Genomic DNA, 22,595 nt, shown 5'->3' with positions numbered 1-22,595 from the left:
GCATTCTGTCCAGCGCTACGATGGAGGTGAAAATGCTGTAGGTCCGTGCGCTCCGATTTGGGTGCACGTTAAAGAACCCCAGGTAATCGATAGTTCAGGAGCCCTACACTACGGCGTCTCTCACAATCATATGCTGGTTTTCAGACGTTAAACCCTATATATCAATCAATCAATCAATCAATCATGTATCCAGCGCTACTAATGTTGCCGATACAGTCCGAGAAAAAAAAAGGTTGCGCTAAGAAAATTGGTTGCGAATTCAGAATGTTCCCTGCAATGGAAGATCGATGAGCCTTTCCAGAATACAACCTAACTACCAATGTAAGCCCCGCTAACTGGGGGCACTTTTCCACCAAGTGAAAATTTCGGATGTGCTTCGAATCCAATCACATTTGCTCATTTACATGTTGCTTGTTCACGCCCGTTCTGTGGAGAGAGAGAGAGAGAGAGAGAAAGAGAGAGAGGGGGGCGACGCTTTCTGCAGCGACGCACCCTTAGGCGATGAAGTATCAATCCCATTTCTCTGCTACGATCGTCGTTTTGGATATTGCTCTTTTTAGTTTTATTTCTAAGCATAATATTATTCTTGAAATGGTTTGAAATAAAACAATAATAAAAAAATTGTTGTCGTGACAGTATGTGTGCGTTATACAGGGCTTCCCTGCTGACCCGTAAGTCGCGGGTTCGATTCCGGTCGCGGCGGTCGCACTTCCATGGAGGCGATCTAGTAGAGAGCTAGGCCCGTGTACTGTGGGATATCAGCGCGCGGTAGACAACAACAGATGGTCGAAATTTCCGAAGCTCTCCCCAACTGCATGCCTCATAATGATCTATGGTTCTGGCACATGAAACCACGGTGTTAGTATTATTATTATTATTATTATTATTATTATTATTATTATTATTATTATTATTATTATTATTATTATTATTATTATTATTATTATTATTATTATTGCAAACCGTTTGTTCCTTCTTGAGACTTTTGCGGATTCACACCGCTGGGCTCTCGTATCATTAGTTGTTTCGTCGGTGTGCTTTTCTGTGCGTTTAGACGTGCTTTATAAGAAGAACGTGTTTTATAACAACACTCATTGGCACTCGGCTCGCCAGTTGGGGCCGCGGCCGTCGCACGTTCACATATCTCGAACCAAACGAGGCAGCTAGAATATAGCGGCGAACGCGTAGTACACTTCTTCGGCCTTATACAGCGTTACTCTATGTATACCTGCAAGGTGTCTGTGTGTGTGTGTGCTCGCAGGAGCGGTGGCCAATGTAGGTTGTCGGTCGTCGACCCAAACGGCACCATCGGCGATGCTGCAACGGCGATTGACCCAAGGCGGCGGCGGCTCGCCAGCTTCCCAAGACCCTTTCTCTTCTCCCTTTATATATGTGGGCCACGCGAAACGCGCGTTATTCGACGCCGGCGCGGCCGCTCTTTGAGAGCCGGGGTTCACGTTCTTTAGGACACTCGACGCGGGAAGCGACCTCAGATGGCCGACTCAAGCAGTGCCACACCCCCCGTTCCACGAATCTGTGGGCAGCGAGACGAACCTGCAGAGATTACGGGTGGTGGTGTTGCTTCTCTTGTTACGTCAGGACGGACCATATAGGAGCAAGAGAGCCCATATATGAGTCGGTTGGTCTATGGTACTTGAAGACAAACCAGCAATACCATAGGACACAAGAAAAAAAAGGCAGAAGCAATCGTGTACCATTGTTTTGCTGGCTTATCTACGAGAATCAGGCTATAGGACAGTGGGGGTTACAGAGACGAAGCGCATATGTTAGGATATTTTAACTTCCGATTTTTCGGTAGGAAACTTCCTTAGCAAAGCTAAACAAGCGGTACTAGTTCGCTCATAGTCACTAGTGAATGTCTTCCTTGAAAAGCATCATTTTTGTTTGCATGATGTTTATCTTGCAAGGAAAGCTTCGCGAATCGATTGACCAGTATACAGCTCGTTCGGTATCTGCTGGCCGTGCTGCGAGTACTGGTGCATTTTGTGAGCCATTTCAGGCGCAAAAAAGTAAAATGGGGCATCTGGGGTTTATGCAGGATACAGTCCAGAGGCAAAAAAAAATACAAAGAAAATAATGAAGACTTCAGAAAACTACTGACGCTTACATACCTTAAACTGTGAGGTACCTTCAGCGCAACGTCCGGCTACCATAAAGGACAATCATAAATCAATGAGATATGTTCACCTATTCATTCATCGATTCAATAGTGTTAGTAAACGCCTGCAGAACAACCCGGTCCGTGTGAAAGGTTCTGTAGAAGAGCGCCCTCCGGGTGAAGCGGTATGCTATACCTGGAGTATTTCCAAAGCGCGCACCCAGACCAAGATCCATGGCCTGTTGTCAACTCCACGTTCCTCTTGGAGTGCAGGTGCGTTGGCCTCGATGATCAGGTGGTCGAGCTTATGACACAAGCAAGCAGCGCTGCTCTTGAGTAACCACTGAGCGCGTAGATACGCCTATAGGAGTACCGTAATGTACAAATATGTGGTTAGGAGTCCCTCATTCTGTGCGATTAGAAATCAGCAAACAAGGACTACGGCAGAAGAAAATGTCTGTACAAGGGAACACGTCTTCGGTACAAGTAATTCCTGACGCAAGGCTGTTTCCAGCGACATTCCTTATCATACGACCTCTGATCACTTAGAAGGCCTCCATCCCATTTCCTCCCGAGACCGCATTGTGGGGCTATCACTTATGCAGATACCGCTTTCAGTGTGCACTGGTTGGCCGGATGAAGAGGACCTTGCCGGTGGTCACACAATTCAGTCGCCGTACAGGCCATAATATACGTCACACACAAAGCGACACTGTCACCAGGTGATCGGCTCAAAATAATACGGTCCTTGCATGGGCGCCTTTTTTTGCTTACAGTCATGATCAGTGCGGTTTAAATCAATCAATCAATCAATCAAGAAACGAACCAATTCATCAACTCATTGCGTCCTTATACAAAATCAAGCATTCACATCAATTTACATGCCCCGCACGCTTCGTTTGTTATTCTTATGTAACTGGTGCGCATTACAAACATAGCCACTGCCATGTAAAAGCTATGCCCGAATATCTTGGAACTGTCCAGATTGTTTTTTAATCTTCTGATAGGTTTGAGTGCGCAAACGCGAGCACGAACCTTTCATTTTACGGGCATTAGCTTGCTTACCTAAACGTTTCCGCATATCCGAGTTCTGCCGGAGCCTTCTTGATCGTGAAACGGCCAATTGACATTATACGGGATATAACGTAGGGCACTACTGAAAAGGAACCTTCCGTTACAACATTACATAGTGGTCAGCGCGGAAAGTTGAGAGAAAGACAGCGCTGACCTTTGAGACACGAAGCCCAATCGTGCGATAGATCCGTCAACCAATCACCAATCTTTAATCACTTGTTATGACACCGTTTCGGCGGTATCATTTTCGCAGCTGCCAGCACGAAGATCACGTGAAATGAGCCAGACATGAGAGACACACGGGGGCCTCTTTCTCCAAGTTGCGTCACATCTCGTGGCGGCCGGTTCCGGAGGAAGCCGGCTGCCACGACCCGCGGAAATTCTTTACGAGGTCGCGCATGACCACTGATATGGCGGGACGTTCGAGGTGTCCCTGAGAGTTGACCCCTCGTCGACCTTGTTGACCGTTTTGCCGAGTATGAGCGTGTCCCTTACAAACCGCTAGATTATCCAGCATTCCGACCATCGCCATCTGGCCGTCGTTTTGGCTTGTGTAAGTCGGGGCCAACCACTCAATGGTTACGGCGGCACGACTGGTGTCTTATGTCTTGAGGTATCTCGATTCACGACGTTCTGATGTATTGAATGAAGAAGGCACGTGGTGTGCTAAGAGTGCACCGTCATCAGACCTTTTTGGAGCCAGGAATTCACTTTCACCGGATATTTGTCACTTTTCGCACGACGTCTGGCAAAGAACACCACGGCATCTTTTTGGCTCGTCCTTCCAGAAAGTCTCGGCAACGTTGAGATCGGTTACAGAAGGTAAAGACTCGCAGCATCATTAAGAAACTGCAAAAGCTGTCTGCGGCACTTGGAAACAGCTCGGTGCTATGTGCGTCAGAACGAGTGACAGTGCTGTACCGGGGCCACTGTTAGACATACCGCCAAGCTGTCACTTTTTCAGAGCGCGCAGATTGCCCAGCATAGAGGAAAGGTGGGCAAGTCACAACCTGTATAGCCAAGTCATGGGCGTGATTTAGGCTCTCTATTGTAAGAGGGGTGAAGTTTGGCAACAGCCCCCACATCTCCCACCTTCGAGTTTATCGAGTGAGAAAGGGATAAGGTTCCGTAATCAATAGAAGATGAAAAGGGGGCCACGACATCCCTCTTCAGACAGCCTGCCTCTGGTAGCCATCTTTCTGGCCGCAAAGGGGGGCAAGAAAGCAGTTCCTGAACGCCATTGGTTGCCAAAGCCTGTCTGGCCACAAGCTTCCACTGAAGCAATGGTGGCTTAAGTGTCCGACTGAGTGAAGGCCTGGGGAAGTTTTTCAGCGGTTATCACAGTTTATCAACGGTCAAGATGCTCAGCTGCTGACCCGAAAGACGGTTAGATCTTGGTCGCTGCGGTCGCATTTCGGAGGAGGCAGAAGAGCAGAGGTCCGAGCACTGTGCGATGTCAGTGTATACGCTAAAGACCATCCGATGGCCGAAATTTCCAGAGCCCTCCACTACGTCGTCTCTCGTAATCATGTCGTGGTTTTTTGGGGACGTGAAATTCTGGATATTATTGAAGCCTTGGCGAAGGTAGGCATGGAGCCTTGCTGAGATGATTGCTGTGGTCAACCACGCCCAAGCATTGAGAACCTCGGGACAAGGTACGAGGTATACGTTACGGCAAAGTATACGTCACGATAACTTGCACGAGCACTTTCCGAGAAGCTGACGTCAAGGCACAAGCTTCTCGTAACGTTCTCGCGCAACACATCGGGACGTTTCCGCGGCCGCACACATTTGCGTCTCGGTTGGCGAGGCCCAAGCGGCCGTTTTTTGTTTGTTTTGAGTGTGCGTGTCCTGATACGTGACGTCATCACAGGTAGCGATACCTGACGCCCAATACTGCCGCGTGAAATACTTAGAGTTGCTACTGGTGCCAATGTAGCTTGACGTCACGCTAGTGTATATTTCGGTCCACGTGCCTTGCGAAAATGACTTTAGAGAGTTTTAGTACTGTGGAATGGTGCTACGTACGCATCACGCAAGAGCCTTGCGTTACGTGGCGTCGTTTGCCACTAATCGGCTTTTAGTCCGCCGTAGTACCCGCGTAGGTAACGAGCGTGACGCATGTTGCGCCTTATGGTAGATCAAAATAGAAGCACGTGTTGTTGACAGCCAATGTGAGCCAATCCAAGTGTTATAGCCAGATTATGGCCATATTTGAAGCCACAGAGCCGGTCGGTGCTTGCGTTCGATGCCGCCATTTTGAAAAACAAAGTCTCGCGCTGTCGTGAACTTGTTCGAGAGCGGCGCGATCACCCCGTACGTACGCACGCACGCATCTCATGCGTGCGTACGTAGCGGCTGCGTACGTAATGCGATACGTGCGCGTTGCGGTCTGCGCATGCGCACTACGCAGAACGTGGCGTCCTTACGTACGCAACGCCGCCACGTACGCAGCGTACGCAGTACTAAAACTCTCTTTTAACGTGAGAATAAATTACCTAACAAGCCTCTCCTGAGCTTCACACTAATAACTATCGTGGTCTCTGTATACAGGGGACGTTTATACGGTGATGAAAATGCACCTTCGAAAATCGGTGTCAGACCCCACTAAACGTCCTTCCCTTTTTCGCCATCTCGAAGCAGCAACCCAAGGAATGACTTCTCGGTAGATTGTTCCGGCTGTACAGTTACAAGCCATTATACAACGGGGGCGACAAGCGAGCGCCACCGCAGAAGAAACATCGGCACGTGCAGAAACGATATAGAAAGAACGAAAGCGGGTCGAACGAGAATCGATTCGTTTTCGGGCCTACACGCGCATTCGAACGCCGCTCCCCCGAGACGCGTTTCCGATCTCGCTGCACCCAGAAGCCACGCCTCACTGCGTTCCTGGTATCTCAGGCGCCCGCACGGATTTCCACTCAACTGCGACCTTCTTCCTTATTCCACCCGTTCACTCTCTTCTCTGCAACGCTTCCGGTCTGCATGAAATGGAACTCATTTCGTATACGCCGTTTCCACGGCATCTAGACATTGTCTTTTACCGAAAAACTAATTTCTTTCATAATTAACAAAGCAAAATTAGCGTAAATGAAGACTCATACAAAGACTTCTTTTACCAGCTGTACGTCGTCAAAAAAAAAAAAACGCCAGGCCTGCGGCGCAGCACAGTCACAGCGAAAGCTAGAAGAGCGGCCTTTCAGAGCCTTTTCAAAACACTTATTGGGTAACTACTGCAAGCACACTTGCTTGACTCCAACTAAGGTATTAATAAGAAACTTTGGTAGTAGGCCGGCATTCGCTATGCTATTTTTCGTCATTCTTCTCAGAAGCGTGGTATCCGTTAAAACACTTGCAAAGGACTTCATGCCAATTGTTCGTGCAGTGGTTGACGACGATGAGGAATTACGGCTGAGTAGGTACACACTTAATAGGGGAACAAGAACAAGAACCGAATGTCGCCTCCATCGTACATAGTGGAGCGGTGGCGAGTTCCGATATTTGCCCGTCATGGCGCCTATACCCGTTTTTCTGATGCATCGTGACTACATGACGTACCGTAACGACGGAAGAAGCCGACAAGCACAACCTCACTCCTAGGTGCTTCTGGCCTAACATCAGATTGCTGCTATTGCCCGATAGCTCATATGAATCGCGAGCGGCGATCGGATAAGATGAGCTTGCCGTAGGGTGTTGCCACGAGGTGGCAATGGGCTCCATAGCGTACTAGAACTACACAGTAGCAACACTACATAGTCTCTCAAGCGCACATCATACCCGCCAAAAAGATTTTTCCATGTATCGATCACCGAACACCTATGAAGGGGACGCACAACAAAAAGGCAGTTACAGACAGAGGGGAGAAGCAGGCGGCGCACTTTTAAACACCAAAATGTCAATGGTAAGCGATGCCGGATGTGGTTTGACGAGCGCATGTTTAATGGGGAGGGTCATTGTCAAAAATATACTTTCAGTATCCCTGTAGGTGGCCCGCTCGGCGGAATTGATTCAACAATTTGGCGGCATGTTGTCTGCTGAAAAGGTGAATCGAGAATTTATAGAGTTGAGCAACCTTTTGCTATCACTAACCTATTACTGTTTTCATGCTTACATCTAGCTATCTCAGAATGGAATCGTCTCCCCAGTAACATAGCTGAAATAACTGACCACGCAGCATTTAGAAACGCTTTAAACGAGTCGTTTTCGAAAGTACACCTTAGCCTATAAGTTTTAGCAATTATTTTTAACACGAAAAATTTGCATCTTAACCATGTTGTCGCGATGCCTGTATATGCAAGACGAACAATGTGCGCTCATTTCTTGTATAACGAAGGAAATACAGTACGTTGGTGTCGGTTGAGAAGCAGTGTATACTACTAGAAATCTACATTTCTTCTTCAATGTTTTCCTTTTTTTTCTTACCCCTATTTGTTTATATTACCTTTTTTTTCGATTTTCATGTGAATTGGTATGCTCTCCCCTATGGAGTGTCCACGTTGGGCCCTTAGGGTAAATAAGTCAAAATTGAAAATTAAAAAAAAAAAGCACAGACCCAACTGTTTTCATGCGTAAGCGCCTACGGGACAATACTGTTCGTTAAGCTGCTTAGTATACAATTTGTATACCAAACGCAAAGGATAGACGGCACTCAAGCCCATCCGTAAATTAGCCTATATAGCTCCGAACGCGTTCGTCGGGGCGAGAAAATAAAAGTGCCTAAAGCGCGCGACAGATTATCGAAATTCTGCTCGTTCGTGACGGATTCGGGAAATCCACGAAGACAGTCAGAATCGCGAAGAAATAAGCCCTAATACTGAGCTTATTAGATGTTTACCTGGGGGAAAAAGTGGTGACTACTCGGCAAAGGCACAATCGAAGTGCACCTAAATAAGCTCGTAACTTTCCCGCAATCACACGTCGAGCAATCCGTGGCGCTTACGAACCGACAACGAACAGTTACGAAGCAATAGGGAGTTTTAGAATAGCGCACCGCGAGCCCTTGCGTTGCGGTCGCTGCCACTGCGCATGCGTCGTAACGCGAGTCGGCGTTCGCGGACCGCACGCAGGAAATTCGAAATTGCGTGCGGTGATGGCGGCCCGCATGTGGCCCGCAAGCGCTGGTTTCGAGGCTACGGTGTGGCTGCGATCGCGCGTTGTGGTTCGCAGCAGCACAAACGCTAATCTAAATCTCGTATGACGCCCGCTACGCCCGCATTGCCCGCAGAGCTTGCTAACAGTATTCTAAAACTCCCCAATAAAAGACGCTAACGCGAACGCGAAGGACGCCAACACTGCTCGGCGCTTCTTTAAGCGATACGGATCACCATCCATTCGTGCACGCATGGCAGCACCGTTCATTAACGCAAGAAAAAGCGAAAATAAAACGAAAATAGGAGCTTCGCCTGCTACAGAGAAGACTCGATGGCCTTCTCCCCGAAGCTGTTCTCGAAATTCAAAACACCTTGCGTCGATTCTTTAACGGTGTATACGCGACTTTCTCGCGAAGCGCCGACGACGTCGGGGCATGCGACGCTTGATATCGACTGTACGAGGTAGTAAGAGGGGGGGGGGGGGCGATGTTGGAGATCCCTCGGTGCCTGAGGAATGCGGCCACCGCCACAGCACTGGCGTATCGAGACGGAGGAAAAGAAGCGAAAGTAAGAATGAGAGGGAGACGCAGGGAAAGAGTCTTGTGACATGAATTTTCGATAGCATTCCGCTTTCAACCCCCCCCCCCTCCAACAAAACAATCGTAATAGAAGAAAGAAGCGCATTACTGCATTTTAAACAGGCCTGCAGAGTGAGTGAGTTGTGAAGTAAGGCCGACTCAGGAAACAACGAAGACAAAAAAGAAACAAAATCGCTACCAAATCAGGAAAAAAAAGAAGTCCTCAATTGTATGTGAAGGGTGAGGCGTTGGGAGCCGCGAAACGGGCGTTTTTTTTTTTTTTTCTAAGCACCAAGAGTGGAGCCTACGTAATGCGAACGTGACCTTTCCTACAGCACAGATGCTACCTTGTTAAACCAAGATTGGACAAGGCGGTTCCACATTGTCTAATCTTGATTTAACAGTATACTAAACCAGGACCTGTGCTACATTGATGTCTCGTCGGCGTTACATTGACTTCACTGTTGTTACAGACGTTGTCCAATCTTGGTTCAACCGTAGAGTAGTGTAAGACCTGTTCTGTGCCATCGTCACGTTGTCGCTACCTCGGCTCGCGTCTCGCTGCTAACGTTGTCATGGTCTAGCAGATGACGAAGGCAAGACCTGTGTGCTGTATACGGATATGGACCAACACTTTCATTGTTTACTTTGAGTCTACCTTGTGTTGTTGTCGCGCATTGGTCGGTAGAAGGGACAATTAAATATACATTGTCACTTCCAGTTTGCAGTTAGAAGCGTCGCACAAGTCCTTCTCCAACGCTGCGCAAATATATAACACCCGCATTGAAATTGAAATAACCACAATGACAGGCAATCCACAAATGTACAATCTGTCAGTACAACTTCGACGTATTCACAAATTATTATTATTATTATTATTATTATTATTATTATTATTATTATTATTATTATTATTATTATTATTATTATTATTATTATTATTATTATTATTATTATTATTATTATTATTAAAACAATAACAAACTACGAGAACACTATACCTTCGCATTAAAGAGTAGAATGCGATAGTTGAACCGGACCCCATGTGCATCGTCTTTTCAATTGATAGCCTATTTCTGCTTCTCGGTGGATCTTTCAACGATGCCGCAAGAAAATGATCGTCTGTGTGCATAACCTTGAACGTTTACAACTATCCTGGAATGCCTATATACTGAAAGTCCCACAAGGAAAACTAAAGAAAGAGAGCCAGCTGTGTTATTATCCTGCGCTGGGATGTTTCCTGTCAATTTCGTTCACCTCCGACCGCAGCCGGGGACTCGCCCAGTCCCCACCACTAAACGTGCACTGAGCTGTCATCAATATCGAGCAGGTACCACTTAGCGGGAACAATCAATTGCCGACGTGGCAGGCTATTGTAATGACGATCGACCTCCGCGATCGCTCCTCGTGACGGGCATTGTTTTACACGCCCTGGTTGACCTTGGCTGCAGCGGTCGCCGAATATTCGACCGCTTCTATAATCATTCAATCTCCCTTCTGACAACGAAACCATGCTTCAGCGCCTTGCACTTTTGTTGAGCAGAGAACAAATTAAAGAGATGGTCTTTTGTTTCACAGCAAATAGAAAACACTAAACCTGTTCAGAGCGATAGTTTACGGTTTAGAGTGAACATATATTCTTTCAGAACTCTAGCGTCATTAATTTTGACATCGTACGTTCATTGATAAAACAGACAGAAAGGCAGAGGAAAGCGTGATCTTCGCGGTGCTTTTCGGTAAAGGGGAGCGGTGGTCAGGGCCAATGGTGCAAGACTTTGATTCGTCTTTTTTCATCTTTTATTTCACTTTTTTTTCAAAGGTCAGTGTTCGACCTATGCATGTATAGACCACTTTTCAGGGAAAGAAAAAGAACGTACGTAATAGATTTAAGCCCGCGCACTCGCATATATAGTGTGCACACTGGCATGTTCAGATAGCTTTGTACACAGCAGCGCCACCTTTTCGCGATGGTGATAACGATGCGAATCGGAGTGGCCACAGCGTGGGAGTTGTGTGTTTGAAAGTCATCACAAATAGTGCGTTCGGTGCGCAGCGCCTCGTGGAATAGTGGCACATGCCAGGGACAGAGGACACTGCAATTGCAAAATGGCATCATCATCATCATCATCATCATCAGCCTGACTATGCTCACTGCAGGGCCAAGACCTCCCCCACGATCCGCTAATCAACCCGGTCTTGTGCTTTCTGTCACCACGTTATAATACCAGCGAACTTTTTAATCTCATCGGCCCACCTAACTTTCTGTCTCCCCTTCGTGCATTTGCCTTCTCTGGGAATCCAGTCAGTTACCCTGAATGACCAGCGGTTATCCTGCTTACGTGCTACATGCCCGGCCCATGTCCTTTTCTTCTTCTTGATTTCAACTAAGATGTCCTCAACCTCGGTTTGTTCCCTCACCCACTTCGGCTCTCTTCCTGTCTCTTAAGGTTACGCCTATCATTTTCATTTAATTCCATCGCTTGCTCCATCATCCTCAATTTAAGCTGAACCCTGCTTGCAAGCCTCCGCCCCGCCGCGATGGTCCAGTGGCTAAGGTACTCGGCTGCTGACCCGCAGGCCGCGGGACCGAATCCCGGCTGTGGCGACTGCATTTTCGGTGGTGGCGAAAATGCTGTGGGCCCGTGTGCTCAGATTTGGGCGCACGTTAAAGAACCCCTGGTGGTCGAAATTTCCGGAGTCCCGCACTACGGCGTCTCTCATAACCATATGGTGGTTTTGGGACGTTACACCCCACATATAAATCATTTATTTGTAAACCTCCAGGCATAGCCCTCACGAGAATAGCCTGTAGAATATAAAGGGCATGTCGGTGCAAAATGTCAGCTTAGCATGGTCCCGTGTTCTATTTCAAACTACCGGGGTAGTTTATTATGCTAGCTCTTAACTTTGTGCAAAGCCGACAAAGCTATAACGGCCTGTTTTGTTTCTGTCTCGCAGGAGAGCCATGTTCCTGTGGCCGGCGCTCTTCTTATCGGCCCTGGGTGCCGGCTGGCCATCACGTGAGTCATCGACCATCAACTATTGCCTTAGCTATTTACTCCTATGCTAGCTTCTACTCACCACCGTCTAATCACTGTGTAACTGAACTGTGTAAACCAACACGACCAATACGGGAAGGTGTTTATGCTGCTCAGAACAATATAAAACAAAATACGGTTTCACCTGCTGCAGGAATTTCGCAGAAAATTTGCGAAGATTGTATTTTATTGTCCCGATCAGTAAACATTACACTTGACAGTATTATTCACCCAGTTTCGGAGACAAACAAAACCGAGTTCATTAACGGCGATTTCGCGCTAATATCGTCTTGGCGGGAGCCGCAGCTCCTGCCAACACCACATTGGCACGAACCTGTGCCACCGTTTCGTGTTGTGGTTAGCACAAACAGGCGTTGTCGCTGTTGGTTATGCGCTTCCAGAATAGTTCGTGAACGCTAACCATGACCTGTGGTTTCACCTGACTAATTCAATGTTGGTCAACCATGGTGACCAATACGATGCCCCTGTTGGTACTTGCAGAAAAAATGTACATTTAGGAACGTGTTTTTTTTTTGTTAAAGACACTATTAATGAGAACTGACAGACAAAGATACCAAAGAAAGTGCCCCGCCACGGGGGTCTAGTGGCTAAGGTAATCAGCTGCTCGAATCCCGGCTGCGGTGGCTGCGTTTTCAATAGAAGCGGAAATTCTGTAGGCCAGTGTGCTCAGATTTGGGTGCACGTTAATGAACTCCAGGTGGTCGAAATTTCCGGAGCCCTCCACTAAGGCGTCTTTCATAATCATGTGGTGCTTTTGGGACGTTAAACTCCACATAGCAATCAATTATTACCAAAGGAAGTAAAAGGGATGCTATTAGAATTGTAATGTAGATGTGAAGAAAGGAAAGTTGACAGGAAAAAAACTTGTCACCCATAGGGAGCGAACCTGCGACCTTCGAATAATGCGCCCGATGCTCTAACACTTAGCTAGGGCAGCGGTCATCCCTCTGTCCACATGTGCATTTTAAACGTGGGAACGTCAGGCAGCGCCGCCTGTTGCCATTACAGCGAGTTGCCCCTACATCACGATTCGATGCATGCCAGAGTTTTTGTAACTATTCCGAAGACAAGCCAACTATCACACATGCACCTTTTTTTCAACATTCAACGGAAACTGCGATGTTGTCACACTCATTTTTTTCTCTTGCGATTTCTATGTTGCAGCGGCAGCCGCAGCAGGGCGCCACCGAGTGCCCCGAGAAGTAACGCCACGCACGGACCTGAAGATCGTGTGCTACTACTCAAACTGGGCCGTGTACCGACCATCGCTAGCGAAGTTCACGCCACAGAACATCAACCCGTACCTGTGCACGCACATCATATACGCGTTCGCGGGCTTCAACAAGCGTTACGAGCTGAAGCCGTACGACCCATACAATGACATCGAACAGGGTACGTGACTGGTAGATCCACTCTACAAGTCGTATGCCGGATGTTTCCTTTTAGGGGCGAAGCTCCTTAGGGCGTGGGCTGTGCGTCCCCTGTAGCCTGTATGTAGCCACCTCTAGTTTAGTTCTTGCAGTGTTCACTAGATGGTGGTACCGTCCCCTGTATGTAGCCACCTCTAGTTTAGTTCTTGCAGTGTTCACTAGATGGCGGTACCGTCTCCTGTATGTAGCCACCTCTCGTTTAGTTCTTGTAGTGTTTACTAGATGGTGGTACTTGTAGCTGATGATGAAAAGATGCAAGATGTTATAAACTAGAAAGCGGTACTTGTAGTTGATGAAAGACGCGAGATCTTATAAAATAGGAATGATGTCACATATGGCGTGTGTCATTGGTTGAAGGCAATCGTTCGATTTAGTGCGGCGACGTACGCTAGGGGGAGCAATGTAATAAAATCGAGTGGGCAAAATGTACAGAGGATTCATGGTTTACCAGGTTTACCTCCGGAGCTTCGCCCACTCATCATCATTCACTTCGTGGATATGGCGGAATTTTTTCTTTTTTTCTTTTTACAGAAGATTTGTAATTGTGGAAGCCTGCCAGTGTCATATAGATAAAAAAATTATCACCACGATCAACCACCACCACGCGCTCTCTAAGTTCTCTTCATCACCTTTCTCTTCTGCTTCGGGTACAGTGAATGTGCGCTGATTTTTCCAGCATGTGATGCAATCACTTGATCGGCGAGAGGTAGAGTACACAGTGGGATGCAATCACTTGATCAGCGAGAGGTAGAAGACACAATGGGGGGAAATCACTGGATCGGCGAGAGGTAGAGCACACAGTGGGATGCAGTCCTTTGATCAGTGAGAGCTAGAACACACCGTGGGATGCAATCACTTGATCGGCGAGAGACAGAGCACACGGTTGGATGAAATCACTTGATCAGCGAGAGGTAAAACACACAGTGGGATGCAATGACTTGACCAGTGAAAGATAGAGCACACAGAGAGATAAAAAAGGAGAGAAGAGAAAAAGAGTGCGAAAGAAAGATGGAGCAACAAAGAAAATCATTGGCGAGAAAATATCTTGGCAAGGCAAGATTCAAACCAGCCTTCTCCAGATCCGATCGACGAGCGTCGTAACCGCTCTAACTTCCTCCAAATCCCTCTCTTTCGCACTATATATCAACAAATGCTAGCGAGACGTCCACAGAGCCGCACTCACTCTTCCCCTCAGCTTCAGTCCCAATACTGTGACACTTTCCCTGAATGTTCCCTATGCGGCGAACCACACGCCACACTTTCTCATGTTCCTTCACGGCTGCTCTGCTAACCTTCCTCCACAGGAACATCCTGGCATCTCAAGCTGGGAAGAGGGAGAGGGAAATGGGATGTTCTGCTCTCGTCTAAGGACACAGCGTTGCAGCTTGCTGTGGTGACCCGGTCTGCCGGTGTCATGACGGCGAGAAGCATGGTCATGTTAGACGTGGTGCGGGACCGTGCATTGGTCAAGTAACCCCGGGGGCCCAAACACACTTGCTAATAATGTTTTGTCGTCTGTAGGCTATCCATGCACGCTAGGCGAGCATAGCATTGCCTTTTTTTTAGCCTAGTGTAGCAAGGAAAGTGAGAGTGAGGAGGGTGGAAAAGAGGAGGGCAGAGAGAGTATAAAGAGAGGGTAAATTAAGACAGAAAGAAACAGGAAGAAATTGAAAAAGTGGAGGAAAAGATATAAACACACACAAGAAATAGATCAAGCGTAACCATGTATAGTATAGCAAGGTGTGTAAAAAGAGAGGTCAGAGTCTAGCCAAGCCAAAACCTGCGGTGCACCCGTTATCTTTGCTGTGGCCCACCCTCGCGCAGCGTAGTGCAAGCTGTTCTAACTTTTTTTCATTTGCTAATACCGTATTTGCAGGCAACTACAAGAAGTTCACGGGCCTGAAGCAATACAACCCTGATATCAAGACCATGGTCGCCGTAGGCGGATGGAACGAGGGCTCTAAAAGGTGAGTAGTGGATGCATGGTGCGTTGCGTGCATTAACGATGCCCGTAATCTGGATGAGAATGCATGAATAGGCTGCACTTAATTCAAGGCATCGATTAAATTTTACTTTCTCTAATTAAAAGACGTCGCAGTTTCTGGTTGAGGTTCCTGTATGCGGACTACCACGTAAAAAGCAGGTTCCATATAAACTCTTCACACTGGTCGCTGCGATGCAGTCCGCAACAAGAGACCATGAGTGCACTGTTAGGCTACGAGACTTAGCGAAGTGGCTAACTTGACGACTTTGACAGGTGCCCGTGACAACAGCGCGACGGTGGCGTTATCGTCAGACACTGTCCCATCATGTTGTTGCCGATTCACGCGCACCGTTTCTTTAGCCGCCTGTTTCAGCTTAATTGCAGCGTCCGTTCCAGCTGCTAAGAGCCCTGTGTCGCCGCCTTGATCTCATCGTTGTCGTAGCTTCATCGCTGCCGCGTTTCCTTTTGGGAACCGATTGAGATTTCGCGAGAATAAATTCCTCTTGAAGAGCTCTCCACCCCGTCGTCTGTCCTTCCCCTCTTTGTCGTCTGCTCGAGGGAAACACGCGATGACCGTCCCGTGTCGACACCGCCAACATATACACCCACCTTTATGTAACACTATCGCCAGTCACGAGGAAGACTTCCCTTACCGCAAAACTCGTGCAGTCAACATGACACTGTGTAACCGAGTAAACTAGAAATCTAAAACATATCCTACACCAACAATTCGCTGTATGCGCCCACAGAGTGAGAAACATGCCACCCTCCAACGCATGGCATGGACACGCATAATCACACCACATGCAACAAACATCCATCCACAACCCACTACAAGGTAATGGGAGGCGGTTATGTCTAGCACCGACGCCACGAGTCAGCACGAACTGGTCAGCACAACAGGGACAGCTAGAACAGTTGGATACCTGGACTGATGGGGACAACCCATTTCACGGAGGGAAAACTAGTCACATGCTCTACTGCCTCAGTATGTTCTCACTCTCACCGTGGTACTTGAAAACATCACAAAAAGGATGGGACCGAGAAAGGAAGAACACAAACAACGTTATGCTTGGAAGTGGTGTTATAAAGGTTATATGTCTATATCTCGCTTTGTTTCAGGTTCTCGCACATGGTGTCCGACCGGAGCCAGAGACAAAAGTTCGTGCGCAGTGCCATCAAGTTCTGCCGTGAGCACGGCTTCGACGGCTTGGACATGGACTGGGAGTACCCGGCCTTCCGCGAGGGAGGACTGCCCGAGGACAAGCAGGGCTACGCGCAGCTCATCCGGGAACTGCGGGAGGCCTTCGAGGCCGAGTCCGTGCCCAGGGGCAAGGAGCGCTTACTCCTGTCGGTCGCCATGCCCGCAGGCAAGGAGTACATCGACAACGGCTTCGACGTGCGAGTCATCGCCAAGTACGTATGCAGAGTTTTGTTATATATTTTATACAGTTTCAGAGTTTAATCGCATTTCATATGCAATGGCAAATACGCGAAAGACAATCTAAAAGTGGCCCGACAGGAAAGAACATCAATTCTTGTGATGCACAGCATGTCCAGGCCTTTCAAGAGTGACCAATCTGACGACCAGGATGCTCAGTGTTCGGTGGCCATTCGGATCGCAAGGACATGCTCTGCTCACAGATATCAACGTAGGCCTCAGCACGACCACATAACTACACATTGCAATTGCACACATCAGTAACTTGCGGGGAGACATGAAGCTTTCCTATTCCTCATTTTATTTTTATCATCGTTTGTACATAGATGACCAGAGCCACTGCCACTCTTTCCGGGATCTTCTTCTCTCGCGCTTGGCTTGAAGGTGAGGAGCAGCTGAGATGAAACTTCGTCGTCGTCGCCTAGACGTCGACGGTTCGCCACAAACTCACCAGCTTCGTTCCCGCAAAAGCTAGTTAATTTCACATTCGGCAGAGCCAACGTCCGATGCATAGGTCACTGAGTACTGCGTCGAGCATTTGGAGTTAGTTACCGTGTATCTGCACCCAACTGCGATGGTGGTTTTGCATTTCACCACCGTCTAAATGCGGCTCCCGTCGTCATCGACATTCGAACACATTCGAAGCTAGTGGCACTATATCCTAACTGCTAAACTGTACACAGCAGGTGACCAGTGCCTTTTATATCCAACTGCGTGCCACGATAAGCTATAGTATAACCACGGACATTAGGCCAGATTTTGCCTTGGAGGGTGCGAACCATCGTAATATCACGTAGGGGAATGTGAACAAAGCAGGTGGCTCGGGAAGAGAAGCTTGGCAAGGGCCCCTTTTGTACAACTCCTGATGAAGTACGCGGCTATAATCCCGGTGTGTTGCAGGGCGGCCGACTTCCTGAACCTGCTAACGTACGACTACCACACGGCGTACGAGTCGGCCACGCAGCACCACGCCCCGCTGGGCTCGCCCGACGGCCTACGCGACTGGGACGACGAGAGCCGGCTGAACGTGCGCTGGACGGTCGACTACTACCTGGACGCCGGCGCGCCCCGCAACAAGCTGGTCGTGGGCGTGCCCACCTACGGCCGATCCTACACGCTCGAGGACCCCGACGAGAACGAGCTGGACTCGGCCGCGCAGGGACCTGGAGAGCCCGGCAACTCGACTCGCGAGAAGGGCTACCTCGCCTACTACGAGGTGGGTGCAACCGCTTGGAAGCTTTTCATATATGTCCCCAGCTATCTTGGCTACAGGTGGGAAGCAGGAGGGGCGGCTGTCCCTCCTAGTCACATAAGATGATAGGACACAAAGCACAATAGGTAGGGTGCGCAATATGGCTACAACAGTCACGTTTCGTGGGGCGCAGTGATTAAAACGTCAATTCAGTAGCGTGCAAGCGACGACGTGTAGTATGTTTCAGCCAGAGAAGTGTAAGGCCAGACAGGGTACGTGATGAATGAACCATGGACAAACCGTGTCTTCTAGAGAGTCATGCTGAGAAAGTTTCAGTCTTAGAAAGAATGGGATGAGCGAATGAACCTCGTGCACGTAGATTTTTAGCCAATCAAGCATGGTGTCCGATAAAGAATATAGGCGAACCATTTGTACTGCAGCGTCACCGCCTGTCATGACAAGCGGTGTCTTGCAGTCCGACATGTGCAAGTTCCAGCTGCATGACCTGGAAGAAGCGCGTCATTTCGAAAGCCCCGTTAAGATGGGAGGAGTGAAACTATGGCTTGAACCACGCGCATGCGAGGACGATCGATGTTTTGCAGCCAGACATGTGCACTTGGTCTAAAATGTACATTTCGGACCAATCTTATTAGAACGTGTCAACATCGAAAGTCGTGTTGGAGTAGTTTCATAGATCTCAACGCGTGTCCATCGCTTATGGTTTAGCTGAGTCATCTCTCCTCAAATTCGCTGCAAGCCTTACGCAAAGGTAGGAAGCGACACGCACATATATGACAATAACCTTGGGAAGACTTGTTTAACTAATGTGAAACCATGCGTTAACGCAGAGTTGTTTCCCCATATGTGTTGTCATTTCACCCAGCTCGCACAAATAATTAACTACGCGCATAGTGCCCAGGCATACCTGCTGACGAAACTAACCGACTCGCATCTGGTAATACGATGTTCCAGCAGTAGCCAGCGTAAGGTCCCTGGGTACATTGCAGCCGCCGCGAATGCAAAAGCTGGCCCTCCATTTTTCTGGGTCACCGGAAGGGTTTCTAATATGGCCGTCGTGACTTGAGGAAAAAGAAACGAGAGTCGTGAAGGATACATCAACGCGAGAAACGTAAACATTAGACTCGGAGGCTCCATTACATCACAGTTGCGGCCCCACATTTCGGGGCGTACAAACGCAATTTTTTTTCCATGACTTCGTCGTTTCAGCCGTTCGTGCAGCCATTCGAAGCACGCGAAGCTGTGGAAGGCCGTTTTTGAAACGAACGAATCTGATTGTATACCATGACAGGGCATTCACTCCTAAGGCACATGCCTTCTACGTCCAGAGAACTCCGTGCGCGAATGCCTATATATCTACAAGCCATGGACAGGTCAGGCACGGTTTCTCGCATGATAGCTTCAAAAATTCGTTATTTCTTTGCAGCGCAAGACTTGGAGGACGCTTGAGCTATACGCCTACGACAGTAGAGCGCAATAGAATAATCGGGCCCTTTCGCACCCCTTTCTCAATCGCTTGTATATGGTTTCTCTCGGTGCTTCATGAAAAAGAAGGTCTGTTCGCTTAATATAGGCCGTTTCGAACTATCCTAGATTGTCTACTGCAAGTTGCGCAGTGCACATTGCAGCTTAGTTCTTCCTTTTGTGAATAGATGAAGTGATCATGCACTTCGTGCGCGTAACGCAGCACGCGCACCAGCGCAGCTACAGACTTCGCATTGTTTCTTATCATCATGATTAATTATATCCCTGGGCTTTGTCACTTGGTGGGCCTTTAAAACAACCACTCGTCGCCTGCTGACTCAGCTTGTCCCAGGCATAAGTGCAGCTAGTTGCAATATTGCCGCCATGCCATGTATTTCTTCAAAACTTATAGGAAGACTTGGTAGCCTTGTGGACCTGTTCCATTCCGTTGCTGAGCGTTGCGTGCGCGGCTAAGCATATTTTTCGTAAAGCAACGAGTCAGAGACTCGGAGCCTATGAATTTCTTCGTTGAACAGGCAAATTCGCCGAGGCACTCTTCGTTGTGGCATTCAAGTACTTCTTTGTACTTATTGTTTCGTTGTAAAATCGTTCGTTGCAGCGGCGTTTGACTCTGATAACTGTTTTGAGTTAGTAAGTTAATAAAAGGTCAATGCGGCCTTTTTTTCTATATTCTGTTCAAGGAACGCTAACACTTCTCCTATTATCAAATTACTCCTTCCCGATGCGGAAAACGCCACGCTTGTCACGTGAAGATGGTTGCAAGCGCAACAGTGTGAGAACATAAAATTCATACATTTGACAGAATTTTTGCTTTATTAAATAAACCTACGGTGCTGTAAACAACGCCACTAGCTTTCAGAATAAAATTATTCAGTCTAAACTAACTTGTTGTATGACTTTATTGTCACTTTAATACTGTTAAGAGGTGGGCCCAGATACCAGGGCTAAGTTTCTTTGACGTGGTTCAAGTTTCCTTGTCCGCCGCGGTGGTCAAGTGGTTAAGGTACACTCGGCTGCTAACCTGCAGGTCGCGGCATCGAATCCCGGCTGCGGCAGCTGCATTTTCGATGTAGGCGGAAATGCTATAGGTTTGAGTGCTCAGATTCGGGTGCACGTTAAAGAATCCCAGGTGGTCGAAATTTCCAGAGCCCTCCACTACGGCGTCTCCCATAACCATATGGTGGTTTCGGGACGTTATATCCCACATATGAATCAATCTACCAAAGTTTCTTTGACGCGAGTCTTTATCTAGACTGCGCCTCTAGCGTGTGCCTCTGCGTTAATTACCGTCCCATTCGGTCTTCTCCCGCAGATCTGTCAGTACGTGAACGAGAAGGACTGGGAGCTGCGGCGACCCGATCCCCGGCGCATGGGTCCATACGCCTTCAAGGACGACCAGTGGGTGGGCTTCGACGACGAGCAGATGGTGCGCGAGAAGGCACGCTACATCCTCTCCAAGGGCCTGGCCGGGGCCATGGTCTGGACTCTGGACAACGACGACTTCCGGGGCCACTGCGGCGGCGAGATGAGTCCCCTCATCACGGCGCTCCGTAAGGAACTCCTCGAAGGCGTCACGACTTCGGGCTCGTTCGAAGACGAGGACGAGGAAGAAGAGGAAGAGCTAGTGGCCAGCAGCAACGCCCGCTCGACGACCGCTAGGCCCAGGGCAGCCCAGAGACCGCAGCAGCAGGAGATTGGACGTCGCGTGGCCAAGTCCTCGCTGTCCCCGGGACGCCGAGGAGGCTCGGGCACGCGCAAAAACCTGGCCCTGTCAGTGACCACGCCACCACCGCCGCCAACCCCGGACCCGGGACCTGCATTCGAATGCGAGGACGAAGGCTTCTTCAACAACCCGCGCGACTGCAGGAAGTACTTCTGGTGCCTGGACTCCGGCCCGGCCAACCTGGGCACTGTGGCGCACGCGTTCACCTGCCCTTCGGGACTGTACTTCAACTCGAAATCCGAAGCGTGTGACTACAAGGAGAACGTGGTCTGCAAGTAAGGATGCCTGTGCCCTTCCGGTAGTGCCGCAGTAGTGGGGGAGTCATGAAAAGCGTATAGCCACCCTAATTTGACCGGCATCCGTAGCAGAAGATACGTTCTTGAGCAACACCAACGCATTGCCATGCTACACACCAAGAGCTGCCGGTGTTCTGCTGTCGGCAGCTAGCACAGGCGGCGATGGGCCAAGAGTTAGCATGATCTGAAGGCAGGTCCTATGCTGTGTGTCCATGAAAAATAACGTGTGCGTCAGCCTTAATTATAACCGCGACTGAGACACTGCCCACACTGATAACGTTCCGACTTGACTAGGTGTACTCGATCTAACCTCCACGGACGGGACAGCAATAAGTGCTTACTACGAACTTATGGATACTTACATCATCGATTTATATAAAAATTTTGCTTCATGAAAACGTGATTACTGATACAAGTATCAGAATTCTTTAAAAGTTACGTTTTATATACTACTTCGTTGCAAACATTAATACTCTCACTGTTGAAACCGGGCCTGCCATACAGAAAGGCATTATCAGCAGGCCAATTGTCACCAGACAGCACACAGCACACGAAGGGCAGGTAACGCGCATTCTATGACAGCGAACGTGTTTAATCCGGCCGTACGAACGTTGGTGTGCACGAAATGGTGTGTGCGTAAAATTATATTATACGATAAGTTACGGCGTGTACATAAAATTATTAACGCTCTCACCTACTGTACTCGGTAGTAGGGCTTGCCTCATTCTTGTTGCGCATACACACCTGTGGTTTTCTGAGAGCACCGAATTCTTTACGGTCGGTATAAGCAGCTCCACTATTAAGAACTAGAACGGGTATATATGTGCCAAAGAAATTGTGAAGTCCTACTTCTCATACCTGGTCCACTAAAAGTGAAGAGGGCCACACACGGGCGGCCAACACCAGTTAAGTTTTCTAGACAGACGTAACCGGTAATTTTGAAAATTTCTAATAAACGACCGAGATCAGCCCACAGAAAAACACTGCGGCCGCACGTTTCAGCTTCGCTGAAGCGTCTGTTTGAAGTGCTTTAGCCGTACGAACAACGGAGACCATAGAACGCGAAAGGCAATGGCAGCCGCGAGAAGATGCCTAAGATGTGCAGG

General features: G+C 48.5%; 1 protein-coding gene across 1 annotated transcript in view; it reads left to right on the top strand.

Moving 5' to 3' along the window:
• LOC119180346 (Chitinase 6) overlaps window positions 1–22,595 on the top strand; it is an 89,380-nt gene that overhangs the window by 63,037 nt on the left and 3,748 nt on the right. Inside the window, exons 2-7 of the mRNA XM_037431532.2 lie at window positions 11,820–11,881; window positions 13,085–13,312; window positions 15,227–15,317; window positions 16,457–16,750; window positions 17,676–17,991; window positions 20,783–21,468. Coding sequence (XP_037287429.2) covers window positions 11,827–11,881; window positions 13,085–13,312; window positions 15,227–15,317; window positions 16,457–16,750; window positions 17,676–17,991; window positions 20,783–21,468 — 1,670 coding nt within the window. The 5' untranslated portion in view covers window positions 11,820–11,826. The remainder of the gene's footprint in view (window positions 1–11,819; window positions 11,882–13,084; window positions 13,313–15,226; window positions 15,318–16,456; window positions 16,751–17,675; window positions 17,992–20,782; window positions 21,469–22,595) is intronic.

The sequence above is a fragment of the Rhipicephalus microplus genome, chromosome 7 (genome assembly GCF_043290135.1).
Source record: "Rhipicephalus microplus isolate Deutch F79 chromosome 7, USDA_Rmic, whole genome shotgun sequence".
NCBI lineage: Eukaryota > Metazoa > Arthropoda > Arachnida > Ixodida > Ixodidae > Rhipicephalus > Rhipicephalus microplus.
This window is presented reverse-complemented; position numbering and strand designations above follow the sequence as displayed.